This window comes from Magallana gigas, chromosome 5 (genome assembly GCF_963853765.1).
Source record: "Magallana gigas chromosome 5, xbMagGiga1.1, whole genome shotgun sequence".
NCBI lineage: Eukaryota > Metazoa > Mollusca > Bivalvia > Ostreida > Ostreidae > Magallana > Magallana gigas.
Window position 1 is genome coordinate 19156115 of NC_088857.1, and position 15754 is coordinate 19171868.

The 15754-nt window shown below is 31.6% G+C and overlaps 1 protein-coding gene across 2 annotated transcripts; it reads right to left on the reverse strand.

Moving 5' to 3' along the window:
- Positions 1-1428: 1428 nt before the first annotated feature.
- On the reverse strand, positions 1429-13499 carry LOC117686527 (galactose-specific lectin nattectin-like). Of its 2 annotated transcripts, none has more exons than XM_066085691.1 (6): positions 13301-13499; positions 12940-13096; positions 12379-12458; positions 11823-11907; positions 9508-9720; positions 1429-1486 (listed from the first exon to the last, which is right to left on the reverse strand). In XM_066085691.1, the coding sequence occupies exons 1-6, from the start codon at positions 13466-13468 to the stop codon at positions 1473-1475; spliced, it is 717 nt and encodes a 238-aa protein (XP_065941763.1). In that variant the 5' UTR covers positions 13469-13499; the 3' UTR covers positions 1429-1472. The 2 variants fall into 2 exon arrangements, with proteins under 2 accessions (XP_065941763.1, XP_065941762.1); XM_066085690.1 differs by lacking the exon at positions 1429-1486 and adding an exon at positions 8102-8187.
- Between the last annotated feature and the right edge of the window lie 2255 nt (positions 13500-15754).

The window sequence follows — 15754 nt, forward strand, 5'->3', positions numbered from 1 at the left end:
AGATCTCCGTAGTTATCTTTCTTGAATAACGCATTTGGAGAGAGAGAGAGAGAGAGAGAGAGAGAGAGAGAGAGAGAGAGAGAGAGAGAGAAATATTTTCAATTGTGTTTTGACCAAAAAAAACCAATCACGTCTTATTTGATAGGAAACGTATTGGATTAACATTAAAGGAAGTGAACATGAAAAAATTATCAAGGGCTCAAATTTGTCTGTTTGATGTGTATAATGATATCTGAAAACCGTTTAGACATAGCTTTCCTCAGTAAAAAGATATACCACTTAGAATAACTAGTTCTTGCAATCCATGAGCGCTGCCATATTGTTAAAATCATTACCTCCCTGCTGGGTTATCTCTAATCATCTAAGAGAGGGCAGCACTGATGCTGCCGTCAGTGAGACACATTGCATTTTTACACACGTTTAGGAACAGAGATAAAATGCCATTCTCAAAATGTGAATGGAAACTTGAAAGGAATGTAAAGAGTTGTCATTTTAAACAGTGTTTATGGAGGAAGATTTTGGATCTCAGAATGATGCATTCCCACCAGCAGTTAATGTGACATGTAACTAGAATGGAATGTCCGTGGATCAGTGTTATTGTGACCTATTTTTTCTTGCACTCGGGAATTTCTTGTTTATGAGTTTGAACATTATGTGTGCTACATAAATTGGCACACAAGATGCATTGCACAGCATCCTGACTTTTAAAAAGTGTCTTAGTCCTGTTATTTTTCTGACAGCATAAACAGAACCGGCCTACATATCATCAAGATCTTATGTATCAAAAAAAAAAACAAATCCGAAAAATTTTCAGGGCATTTAAATAAAAAGTAACGGTAAGAATTAAACCCCACAAAGAAAATGAAATTACAATTTCATATTAATTTAAAATTGAAATCTAAAAACAGCATTTTATTTATGTAAACACTGACTGCCACATGCATCTCCGTACAAACATCTGGAATGTGATGGTCTTATATTTCACAAATTAATTTATCTATATTCATTTTTTGTACAAATCATAAATAGTTATCTGAGGTTCATTTATAGAAATGTACTAAATCCTTGTCTTTTCATGACAGTACACAAAATTTTTCTTCACATCAAGGCATATTTTTTCTTCGGAACTTTTATCAACTCTGTACATAAACACTGGCCTAGTTCCAACATTGACCTAGTCACCAGCAGCAATGTGGCTTATCTACGTCAGAGAACAGATGCATGCTGGGGAATAATGGATTACCTTTCACTGAGAGTGTTAAATTGATAAAATCTCTTGATAGAAATAAACAAAAAGGTAACAGACCTCATTTTTAAGTTTCAAAGGGCTTTTAAAATTTATTAAGCAACAATTATTTTTTTCATGTTCACTTCCTTTAACAAAAGTAAGCAGGAAAACAAATTGTTTGATTTCAAATCTTTTTTATTCTTTTCATGGTGTTCTAACATTTTAATGAGTTCAGTCTCCATGGTTAGAATTCAGAACCTTAATATAAAAAATGAAAACATTATTCAGATTATGTCCACAAAAACATATCTTTTACCGATAGTTAATATTCTATTTAACCCAGAAGTTCATTCATTTGATTTAATTGAATTTGAATGACAGAAGTGACAATCATGTTACAATGTTACGCTGTATCCTTGAACCTCCATGCTTGAAAGAAGTTATGGGACAACGTTATAACGTTATATATCTATTCTTATAAGCATACCATTTTTGAGAATGTAATTTAAATATTTTCACGTTACACAATATTTTACAAAAGGCCACGTTGTTAAGTTAGTCTGTTTTGAGAGAAAGTGTATCGCAAAATGGAAAGGTCCCATTATTCCTTATTGCAAGAATTTATCTAAAATTTTAAACATAATGTTCTTTGTTGGCAGGAGCAGATGCTGACTGGAAAAGATCAATCCATAGAAACGAAGCCGCTCCAATCGAGTCGATCTTTACGCTGGCTCGATGGTCGTGGATTTTTCAAATGTTTTAATCTCCTTGACAAGAAGTCAAGTTCAGTAAAAAGATATAGGAATATTTTTATTAATTTTTTATCAGTAAATATTAGATTATAGGGTATAGCTATTTAATTAATATACAAGCATTTAAGGTAAAGCTGATAGGTAATGATAGACCACAAAGTCTTTTTTTTATCAAAGACGTCTCAATATATTTAAGTAAGTAATTGCTTGTTAAAGTGACATTGCGCATATATGACATTTGTACATACAAAAACATATGCATAGGTCGAAAATTAGTAATTTGTATCCGGCCCTTTGGACCCTATAAATTTCTTTATACAATTGTAGCTTTATGCATGCATGATTTCAAATTTAAATTTTATAAACTTCTTGACATTGATAAATTCCATTTCTGATGTACAATTTTTAACACCTTTATTTTTGATACTAGGTAATTTTCCCCTGTGTTGGTAAGCAGAGTTTATAAATCTAGCAGTTGTATTAAGTTGGTAATTGTTGATCAATGAATCACATAAATATTAACTAATATCAAATTCTTCGAAATTAAACATGTAGATACATTTGTATCTATATATAAAAGACATTAAGACAATTGACCTGTTGCTTCACACATGACTTGATACGTGGCGTTACACATCGCATCGTCCCATCATGTGAATGATTAGACATGGCAAACATCGACTTATTAAAAATTGAAGCCACTTATAAACAATTAATGCATGTATTACAGATCTTAATCGGTCCAAGATCAGGTTGATTATAGACATTACTCTAATACTGACCAAAGATTCTTAATACTTTTGCGAAATTTTCAGATTCGTATGCTGTAAGAATATATCATTTGACCATTGTAACGTTTCCATCCTTGTTTACAAACTGCTGAGAAGAACAAAGATATCGTATATTAAAACTTGAAATATTGAGAATTCATTATATATACCTTTAGATGCAGTGAATTCTGCTAGATTATAATTTTAATAGTAATTTAAATTGTACTTCAATAACTGCGTGTATTTATAGACGGTTCATGATTACTTCATTTAAGGTATCCGATCCATTTTAGGACCAAATTTTTCCAACCTTAAATATTCATCATGTATTTAATACTTTGATATTCATTTAAAGCATTTAAAAGTAGAAAAAGATTTACCGAGAGAAGTTTTCAAAAATATTATGAACTAAGCAGTAATTGATTATTGAAGATTGCATTAAGGTCTATGGAGACAAGCACATTTTTTAAGATAAAAAAGTAATTCCTAAGAATATTTAAAAATGCTTTGGTGGAAAGATGTATTTTATCAATAGGATTACAAAAACTATTGAAAATAAATTTTATACCGTGCAAATTTTTTTAAAATTAATTTTTATAGAATAAAAGCAAAGGGGGACAACTCTTCAAAAAAAGGAAAAGGTCATTAATTAGGACACATTCCACACTTACATATTGATACTTAAATAGGAACAATATGTTCATGTATACTGAGTGTTAGCCCTTACATATCTGTTATGCACCCAAATTCATTGAATCTGAGGCTATTATGGATCGGACACCTTAATTAAGGTGATACCTCACACCACCATATTGTGACGTACTATTTATCTAAAAAAAAATCCGTTAAAATCAAGTGTAATTTTATAAACAGTTTCTTTCCCCGAAATAGAACAATAACAGCATAGGGCAGTGGGTGAGCGGTTTCGCTTTGGATATGTATAGGTCATGAGCTCGAAACCCGCTTATCGAACAGATTCCCCATACCACCTTACACTAGTCAGATTTGCCGGTAGCAGTAACATCTAAATAACAAGAGGGGAAAAACACTCAGTGGACGGTTAGTTTAAGTTAAGGGTAAAATATGTTCATGTACCAAGCAATAGTTTTCCTATTACATACACCGTTGATACTTGATTGAATCTTATCCAACTTTGTCAACATCTGTCCTTCACAGGTTTCGGAACCGCTAGACTCGCAACCATTGAACGTACAGCCTGATCCACTGCACTGAGTCTCAAAGACAGCTGTCTGTAGAAATAAGAAATTTCATTTCAATAAAATGATATGATCCAATGTAATAAATCAAATTACAATAAAATGTAATGTAAAGTTTGAATTTACAAAGAAGCTGAATGAAACTTCGTATTTTTTTAAATTTTGACTTACCTTAATCATTTTTGTTTTCTGAATGGACGAAAACAGTTGGAAATGAAGGTCCGAGATGTTTTTCATCAATGCATCGTCTTCCTTGTATGTTGCGGCATAAGAAACTGACGAGCACAAGGCCTGCACCAGGAACGCACAACAAATACTTAACTCCAAAAACAGCATAGTGAGATGGGGTTTTGTAGTATTCAGTATGTCTACATTTTACTAGATTTTATTTAGTGTTTATATATTATTTGGAACACATGAAATATTACAGATGTTAGTGGATAATGATACTCAGTATATATAGAGATACATATTTAGAGATTGAATTTCATTATAATTATGTTTTGTTTTCGTATATTCCAGAACATTAGCTAAGTAGAAGTTTGTATGAGGATATCCAAAATTGTTTGTCCTGCTAATAATTGTAAATAATTTTCAATAATTTTCAATTTAACATAATTTTTGATTGATAAATGATTGATCATGAATGAGAGAATGACTACGTTATTCATCAGACCTTATCTCTTTTTACGGAGAGACAATAAATTCATGTTTTAAAAGGATAGACTAATAATTATTCATCATATCGACTATACCTAAATTATCATTTACAACATGCATATCTAGCAATGTCTTGCATCAAATTTCAAGGAGGCTTTTGACACTGGACATAATTTTTAAAAATTAAAACCTGTCGTAACGCAAAATAAACCAAAGTCTTTGTTCACATAAAAATTTTAAATAAGCTGTAATTGTCATAAATGATTCAAAATAAACAACAAAACGTAACATCTTCCAAAATAAATAGAAAAAGACGGAATGGCCCAACATTTCCATTTTATATAAACATGACTTTTATGTAGTAGTCAAGTTTAAAAAATACCAGGAATTAAAATATTTTAAAAATAGCTTAACTAGTCCACTTGCGCTGAGTCATTGCTATTCATAGAATTAAATTACTAAGTTCATGTGTGTGGGATAAGTATTGGTTCATAAGAAATGTCTGTCCTTTGTCCTGAAATCCAAACCAGCTTAAATTTTAACCAAATATCGTCCTTAAACTAAATACACAATGACACAATTACAAGAAATTTCTATTCTTTCTCCTAAGAAATGAAATCCAATCTAGCTTAAAATTAACCTAGATATCGTCCTAAAACCAAATACTTGACGGTATTCTACTAGGACATTTATGTGTGGTATGTCAGCTATCTGACCTTTATATTAATTCATTAAATTCAAAAGAGAAATCATGCGTTGGAGTTCCGGTAATTAAATACGTCTTGTTAAAGAATGAATCTAGTTGAACAGAACTTTAAATATTGTACATAAAGTCAAAATAAACAGAGGGTTTCAAAATTCCTTGTCATAGCAGAAGGTCTCTAAAACAAAACCCAAATCTTTATTACTTACATGGAAACTTGTTAATAACGGATAATTTTTAATCAAAGATTGATTTTTTATTTTATTTTCCAATAATCGTAACAGTGATTTTTGATTTTATTTTCCAATATCATAACAGTGAGTCTCTAAAACAAAACCAAAATCTTTATTACTCATATTGAAACTTGTTAATAACGGAGAATTCTTAAAACCGTGGTGCTCATTGTTAATTTTTTATTTCTATTTTCAATTATGATACTCTGGACCTTTTAACGTCATAAACAAACATGATCGCGGCTAATATTTTAAATAAAGGCCCATATCCAAGACATATGATTAATATGTGTCCATTTGTACAATCGGAATGTAATCGACTGTGATATAATGTTTTGGGGAAGGAGGGAGATATGAAAATCATGAAATCCAATGATGATTAAATGAAGCATAGAACTATATTCAATTATGAGATTTTGTCGAATCTCATGATTTTCATGATGTCGGAATTAGAAGCAATCCTTGCGACAGAAATCAATAATTAGAACATGAAAAGGGTAGGGCTGTGCGATGTTTCCAGAAGCGTTTTTACTATCAGTTTGCCGTGTTGTCATTAAATCAACTCGTCTGTAGGAATTTGCAAGACTAATTTTACTTTGGAAGATACTTTAAATTTGCCTCTATAATTACTGTAAAAGCCTCTTTCGAATGGCGTAATAGGGTTTATCGATATTTTTCATCCATTCGTGTGATTTGATTATTAACATTAATGTTAAAATTACTGTAACAAAATCAAGATGTAAAAAACTCGCAGTCATCGCACACAGAACTTAAAAATATTTAACGTGCGTAATAACATGCATGTCAAAACTTTCGCATTCAGTATATATAAACTAATAGTGGAGAAATTTGAAACATGTCTAAGTTGCTTTTATATAAATAGCTAAATCTTTATTTACGAATAAAGATATCGTTTTAATATGTATGAAAGTGTAATGAGTTCGTTGTACATAGCGAATTACAAGTATCTGATAACAGATAAGATCGACATACACTAGCTGTGGTTGGGGGTGGGGGGTTGACCGATAGAATGCAATAATTGCCCTACCCCCCCCCCCCCTCCCTGCTCCATGGTTGTGTTAGTCAGAAACATTATTTATTGTTGGAACTTGTTCTAATCTGAAGTCTAATTTGTAAATCTGCGTTTCCTCTTTTAAGTTTTAATGGAAAGTACTGTATACAGGTAAATTTTCGCGCCGTTTTATTTTCGCCTCTTTTTGTCCTTGTTCTTTCCTAAACGAGCGAATTTAAGAATGTGTGATCTGTAACAGGACAGAGTTATCATTTTTGCAAAGACATTGTCTGGGCGAATTTAAGACGGGGCGAAAACGTTCACTAGGGTAGAAGGGCGAAAATAACACGGGGCGAAAATAACTATGTATATTGTATGTTGCAACATTACATGCATGGTGCAATGTCCCATGAGTAAGATAATTGTATTGCGAAATACGTGAGACTGTTAGGCATACCTCATTGCAATATCCCGGATCGTGACTCCAATGGCATAAAGATAAGGAGGGAATTCAGATGTTTTATGGTTCATTGTCATGTTGTTGTGAAAATACTTGTACCAAAATTAATCCCGTTTAATTTACGCTCTTCTTCTTGGAAACTTGAGTGCGAAAAGAAACCGTTGATTGACAAAAAGTTTCGAGGATGATCAGATGCGCTAATGTTAACAAGACGGTTAAGGACGCATGTACTACGCATATAATAATGTTTTCCAGAAACGGTTGAAGTTTTCCGGACAACTACCCATCAGATTTATCTTTGATTTTTTTTTTAAATTCTTAGTACATGCTGTTTTTGAGCCATATACTATTATCTGGTTTAAAAAATCCAAATACTTTAGCTTTAAAATTTGAATATCGTTAGATGTCTTCTTGCCTACAATTGAAATTTGCTTATTGATTTGTTGAACCCTTGGAATAGAATTGTTCTGTCTTGTCTTTTATTTAGGAATATACGCAGACTGTTTATAACCATCACGTGATATAGCACTAAGGTGGCTAAATAGTGAGACGGATTAGACAGGGGAGCATTAAATTTGTTTTAAAAGGAATATTATTGAATTTCTATAATAATAGTCTTCAAATATATTTAAATGTTTAAACCAAACGCGCGGAATGAACTCGTATATGAAGTAAAATTTGCAATAGATTTCAACTTTTTCTCAAAATAGATATTTTCGGCAATTCTCCCTGCTACCCACTACTTTGTGAGTAGCAGGGCAGATCGGAAACCCTATTCTGTATTCCTAACATGTTTTAGTTCACTGAATGATACAATCAATTGATTTATAAAAATCCCGATTTTCCAGTTCAATTATTTGTTCTCGGTAAAAAGGAAGACAAACACTACCTGTTTATAATAAGATCTCCGTAGTTATCTTTCTTGAATAACGCATTTGTAGAGAGAGAGAGAAAAAAAAGAGAGAGAGAGAGATTTTCAATTGTGTCTTGACCATAAAAACAATCACGTCTTATTTGATAGGAAACGTATTGGATTAACATTAACAAAAGTAAGCACGAAAACAAATTGTTTGATTTCAAATCTTTTTTATTCTTTTTATGGTGTTCTAACATTTTAATAAGTTCAGTCTCTCCATGGTTAGAATTCAGAACCTTAATATAAAAAATGAAAACATTATTCAGATCATGTCCACAAAAACATATCTTTAACCGACTAATATTTTATTTAACCCAGAAGTTCATTCATTTGATTTAATTGAATTTGAGTGACAGAAGTGACAATCATGTTACAATGTTACGCTGTATCCTTGAACCTCCATGCTTGAAAGAAGTTATGGGACAACGTTTTATATCTATTCTTATAAGCACACCATTTTTGAGAATGTAATTTAAATATTTTCACGTTACACAATATTTTTAAAAAGGCCAAGTTGTTAAGTTAGTCTGTTTTGAGAGAAAGTGTGTCGCAATATGGAGAGTTCCCATAATTCCTTAATGCAAGAATTTATCTAAAATTTTAAACATAATGTTCTTTGTTAGCAGTAGCAGATGCTGACAGGAAAAGATCAATCCATAGAAACGAAGCCGCTCCAATCGAGTCGATCTTTACGCTGGCTCGATGGTCGTGGATTTTTCAAATGTTTTAATCTCCTTGACAAGAAGTCAAGTTCAGTAAAAAGATATAGGAATATTTTTATTAATTTTTTTATCAGTAAATATTAGTTTATAGGGTATAGCTATTTAATTAATATACAAGCATTTAAGGTAAAGCTGATAGGTAATTCAATGACCACAAAGTCTTTTTTTTATCAAAGACGTCTCAATATATTTAAGTAAGTAATTGCTGGTCGTGGATTTTTCAAATGTTTTAATCTCCTTGACAAGAAGTTAAGTTTGGTAAAAAGATATAGGAATATTTTTATTAATTTTTTTTTAAAAGTAAATATTAGTTTATAGGGTATAGCTATTTAACTAATATACAAGCATTTAAGGTAAAGCTGATAGGTAATTCATTGACCACAAAGTCTTTTTTTATCAAAGACGTCTCAATATATATAAGTAATTGTTTGTTAAAGTAACATTGCGCATATAGACATTTGTAAAACAAAAACATATACATAGGTCGAAAATTAGTCATTTGTACCCGGCCCCTTGGACCCTATCAATCACTTTCTACAATTGTAGCTTTATGCATGCATGATTTCAAATTTAAATTATATAAACTTCTTGACATTGATAAATTACATTTCTGATGTACAATATTCAACTCCTTTATTTTTGAATGCTAAGTAATTTTTTTCCCTGTGTTGGTAAGCAGAGTTTATAAATCTAGCAGTTGTATTAAATTTGTAATTGTTGATTAATGAATCACATAAATATTGATTAATATCAAATTCTTCAAAATTAAACATGTAGATATATTTGTATCTATAAATATAAAATAAATTGAAAAGATTTTAAAAGACAATTCACCTGATGCTTCACACATGACTTGATACGTGGCGTTACACTTCGTATCGTCCCATCGTCCAAGTCGTTTAGAATAATTGTTGTTGGCACAGTCCTGATCACCCCTCCAGTTGTCTGGTTGTCCACGATCCCAACTTGTGTATGTACTTTTCCCGGTAGATAATGTCACCCATTTTCCTTCCGTACCAATGTCAGTAAAATCAATCCAGTACTGGACTGTTCGGACAAGTATATCATGATTATTTAAGAAGATGGGTGAATAAGGCGTGTAAACTGCCTATATGGGGATAAATAAGACTATAAAATTAACATATGAACAAATCTCATAATTTCTATCTAAATAATTAACAAGTGAAAAGCTGTCAATGTGACAGCAAACCGGGTTTTATTTTATGTAAACTGTATCCATAATCCATGTCAACCCTTATCCAGTGAAATGGAGTACCCTACATGTATATGCAACATTTTGCCAAAAAATGACTAAGTTCAAAAGCTGGTATTTTTTTCATAAATTATCGGAAATCAGAATCCTAGCAATATGCACACCTCTGATATATGTACAATTGATCTGCAAAAGAACAACTTCCTATCTTGAGAACTGTAGGAGGAGTTATCCGTACAATGAGGGTACCCTATATGCAATATTTTGCCAAAGAATGACTAAGTTCAAAAGCTGGTATTTTTTTTCATAAATTATCGGAAATCAGAATCCTAGCAATATGCACACCTCTGATATATGTACAATTGATCTGCAAAAGAACAACTTCCTATCTTGAGAACTGTAGGAGGAGTTATCCGTACAATGAGGGTACCCTATATGCAATATTTTGCCAAAGAATGAGTAAGTTCAAAAGCTGGTATTTTTTTCATAAATTATCGGAAATCAGAATCCTAGCAATATGCACACCTCTGATATATGTACAATTGATCTGCAAAAGAACAACTTCCTATCTTGAGAACTGTAGGAGGAGTTATCCGTACAATGAGGGTACCCTATATGCAATATTTTGCCAAAGAATGACTAAGTTCAAAAGCTGGTATTTTTTTTCATAAATTATCGGAAATCAGAATCCTAGCAATATGCACACCTCTGATATATGTACAATTGATCTGCAAAAGAACAACTTCCTATCTTGAGAACTGTAGGAGGAGTTATCCGTACAATGAGGGTACCCTATATGCAATATTTTGCCAACAAATGACTAAGTTCAAAAGCTGGTATTTTTTTCATAAATTATCGGAAATCAAAATCCTAGCAATATGCATACCTCTGATATATGTACAATTGATCTGCAAAAGAACAACCTCCTATCTTGAGAACTGTAGGAGGAGCTATCCGTACAATGAGGGTACCCTATATGCAATATTTTGCCAACAAATGACTAAGTTCAAAAGCTGGTATTTTTTTCATAAATTATCGGAAATCAAAATCCTAGCAATATGCATACCTCTGATATATGTACAATTGATCTGCAAAAGAACAACTTCCTATCTTGAGAACTGTAGGAGGAGTTATCCGTACAATGAGGGTACCCTTTTGGCAGCCGCCCGCCCGCCCGCCATTTTCACCATTTTAATAACCGGATTTTTCCGTGGGAAAACCCGGTTAAAAACAATGTATATTTACCATAACATTGATTTATAACCTTTAAATATGTTACATAGTTTAAAATAGGTTGATTTAAACTGGCGTATGCGTGTCAAAACCTCCAAATAGTGTCATTTTTAGAACTTCAATTCCTTTTGTTTCATAGAGTGGGTCTTGGCTCCATATTTTTGTAATAGTCTATATAAAGTTTAAAGGAAATCAAACCGATTTCAATCAACAAAAACGTGGAGAGATGACCCACTATACATTAAAAATGTCATTTTGTATCCCAACAACTGAACGTTTTAGACAAATACTACAAGTCCGTAAATTCGTGGTTGAAGTTGCATTTAGCATTTAACAATGAAGTTTGTTGTGACCGAAATGGAATAGTGGTTAGAGCACCAAACATAAAGTAACATTATAGAGCTAGAATTTTAGGTTGTGGGTTCGATACAACCAATTTTTTTTTCTTATCGTTTGGTAAAATATTCAAAACTGAATATAGTTAGAAATTGTGCTTTTGTAAACTTGTAATATAACATGGCAAACATCAACTTATTAAAAATTAAAGCCACTTATAAATGATTAATATAACAGATCTGAATCGGTGCAAGATCTAGTTGATTATAGACATTACTATAATACTGACCAAAGATTCTTGATACTTTTGCGAAGTTTTCAGATTCGTACGCTATAAGAATATCATTTGCAAATCGTGTTCACCTACCATTTGGAAAATTCTTTGTAAGCCATTTGTTTTCACTTGCATCGTTGATCTGAAGCAGAGTTGTTCCCTGGTTTCTGCAGAAAATCTGATTTGGAAAATAATCATAAAAGACATGTATGAATAAGAATTTGAACTTTAAATATAGATTGAGCGATTGATTTCACATGTAAGCTTTGCATAAAATTTTAACATGAAAAGTAAAATACTGTGCATAAAAATATTAGCGACTTTTGAAGTAAAGGATTTTTAAAATAAAAAACACGTTTAAAATTGTTTTCTCGTGTTTTTTTAAAAATCTTAATCCACAACATTATCTGTATTCCATAATCAATTCGCGGTAATATTGACTTTCGTAGTCTCTCAGCAATGAAAAGCCAAATTATTAATTTAATATTACTGTACATTAAAGAAATACAGAGCGCTGATAAAAACGTTTAAATCATATATAAAAATAGTGGCAATATGATGGCGGATTTTGTTGACAACCCAGCCTCCTTAAGAGAGAGAGAGCCGAAAAACTAAGGAAAGATGCTGCTACAGTAAAGTAAGCGTTTACCTGTGCTTGAAACCAGTTCATTTTACCGCTGAATAAGAAATAGCAGTGACTGTTATAACGTTTCCATCCTTTCTTACAAACTGTTGAGAATAAAACAGATATATCAGAACTTGAAATCTTAAATCGAAACAGTTAACAGTGGATATACATGTTAGAGCAATATGCATTTTTTTTATTTTTAATTTATATCAAAATATTCCCAGAAAAAGATTTAAAATACGTTACCTTTTGCATGTACTATTATTGATCAGTGTATTACTTAGAAGAAGGAAAAGCAAATTGTTCCTTATTTATTGTACCGAAGATCTCTTCATTCTGTGCATTTTGTGCTAATTTTTACAACCATATACTTTTATAGATACACTGAATACTGTTAGATGCTAATTTTGATAGTTATTTAAAAAGTAGTCGATTAATTGAGTGTGTATATATTCAGCTCATGGTTGCTTTGAACCAGTCAGACTTGTCAGTAGAAGTATAATCTTATTAAAAAGAGGATATAAACACTCAGCAGTGGGTGGTTGATTAAAATTAAGGGTACAAATATGTTCATGCACCGACCCATTGCTTTTGGCTTCCTTTTCCAGACATTGTTGATACTTGATTGAATCCTATTCAACTTTGTGAGCATCTGTCCATCACAGGTTTCGGATCCGCTAGACTCACAACCATTGAAAGTACAACCTGATCCACTGCACTGAGTCTCAAAGACAGCTGTCTGTCGAAACAATTAAGATATTACTTTTACTCAGTAAATGTATTTGTAATAATCCAATTACTGTAAAAAAAAATTACATTTCAATGGAATGTAAGGTTCCAATAAAAGTTATAAACAAAATTGGAATTCAATGTAATGTAAAAAATGTAATGAATAAAGACTTTGAATAAAACATCGTCATTTAAAAAAAAAGATTTGACTTACCTTTATCGTTTTTGTTTTCTTTTGAATGGACGAAAACAGTTGGAAATGAAGATCTGAGATGTTTTTCATCAATGCATCATCTTCCTTGTATGTTGCTGCATAAGAAACTGATGAGCACAAGGCCAGCACAAGGAACGCACAACAAATACTAAACTCCAAAGACCGCATAGTAAAATGGGGTTTTGTAGCATTCAGTATGTCTACATTTGGTGGAATAAACATGTGTATTTATATATTATTTGGAACACATGAAATGTTACAGATGTTAGTGGATAAAGATACTTAGAAGATATAAAGATACATTTCAAAGATTGAATTTCGTTTTAATTATGTTTTGTGTTCGTGTAACCCAGAACATCAGCGAAGTAGGAGTTTATATAAGGATGTCAAGATAATATCCTGCAGTTGCATAGCTAACTAAAAATTGGAAATATATATCAAACACTTATTTTTGTCAAATTATTGAATGTGAGAATGTCTACATTATTCCCAAATTAATTTTGCCTCTTATTACGAAGAGATAATTAATTGATGTTTTAAAAGGATAGAGTAATTATTATTCATCATATCAACTATAGCAAAAATGCCATTTAAACATGCATAACTAGCAATGTGTAACTTCAAATTTTAAGGAGGCTTTTGACACTTAACATAGTATTTTTTTTATTAAAACATGTCCAAACGCAAAATAAACCAAAGTCTATATGCACATAAATGTTAAGTTTTAAATGAGCTTTAATTATCATAAATGATTCAAAATAAACAACAACAATTAACGGAACGTCTTCTAAAACATATAGAATAAGACGGAATGACCTAACATTTTCGTGTAATATAAACGTTTTTAAAAATACCTGGAGCTGAAATATTTTAAAAATAGCTTAACTAGTCCACTTGCGCTGAGTCATTGCTATATATAGAATTTAAATTAGTAGTTCATATATGTGTGGTTTGATTTCAGGACAAAGGACAGACAATTCTTATAACTGTGTTAAACAGACCATTTGCGTTGTTAGTGTTGCTGAGCCAATACTTATCCCAGCTTAAAATTATACCAGATATCGTCCTTAAACTAAATACATGTCGGTATTTTTCTAGGACATTCATGTGGGGTACGTCAGCTATCTGAGTTATATATTAATTCATTGAATTCAAAAGAGAAATCATGCGTTTGAGTTCCAGTAATTAAATACGCCTTGTAAAAGAATGAATTTAGTTGAACAGAGATTTAAATATTGTACAAAGAGTAAAAATAAACAGAGGGTTTCAAAATTCCCTATCATAACAGTAGGTCTCTAAAACAACACAAAATCTTTATTACTCACATGGAAACTTGTTAATAAGGAAGAATTCTTAAAACCGTGGTGCTCATTGTTGATTGTCTATTATTTTTTCTATTTTCCAATAGCATACTCTGGACCTTTTAACATCATAAACAAGCATGTTCGCGGCTAGTATTTTAAATAAAGGTACATATCCAAGACATATGATTAATCTGTGTCCATGTGTAAAATCGGAATGTAATCGACTGGGATATAATTTTTTATTGGGAGGGGGGTGATATATGAAAATCATGATATCTAATCATGATTAAATGAAGCATGGAGCTATATTCAATTGTGAGTTTTTGTCGACACTCATGATTTTCTCGATGTCGGAATTAGAAGCTATCGTTGCGACAGAAATCAATAATTAGAACAAGAAAAGGGTAGGGCTGTGCGATGTTTACAGAATCGTTTTTGCAATTAGTTTACCGTGTTTTCGTTAAATCAATGTAAGGAATTTACAAGACTAATTTACCTTGTAAGATACTTTCAAAGTGCCTCTAATTACAGTAAAAGCCTCTTTTGAATGGCGTAATAGGGTTTATCAATATTGTTCATCCATTCATGTGATTTGATTATTTACAATGTGTTAAAACAAATTACTGTAACAATATCTAGATATTAAAATAAAAACGCGCAGTTATGACGCAAAGAATTCAAAAATATTATTATAGTTTTGAATCTTACACATTGTTAAGACATTGGCATTCAGTCTGTATAAACTAGTATTAAATGAGAAATTTGAAACATGTCTAAGTTGCTTTTATATAGATAACTAAATCTTTATTTAACAAATAAAGATATCGTTTTGATATGTATAAAAGTTGTAATGAGTTCGTTGTACATTACGAAATACAAGCACCTGATAACTGACAAACACTTTAGCGGTGGGTGGAGGGTTGGACGATTGATCGCAATAAATGCCCTACCCTCTCCCGCTCCAAGGATGATTTGATTAGAAAAATTATTGTTGCAACTTGTCCTAACATGAAGTCCTATTTTGTAAATTTGTGTTTCCTCTTTTAAGTTTTGAGTGATTGTACTGTATGCAGGGAAATCTTCGCCCCGTTTTGTTTTCTCGGATCGTGACTCCAGTGTAAAAATAAGGAGATAATTCAGATTGTTTTAT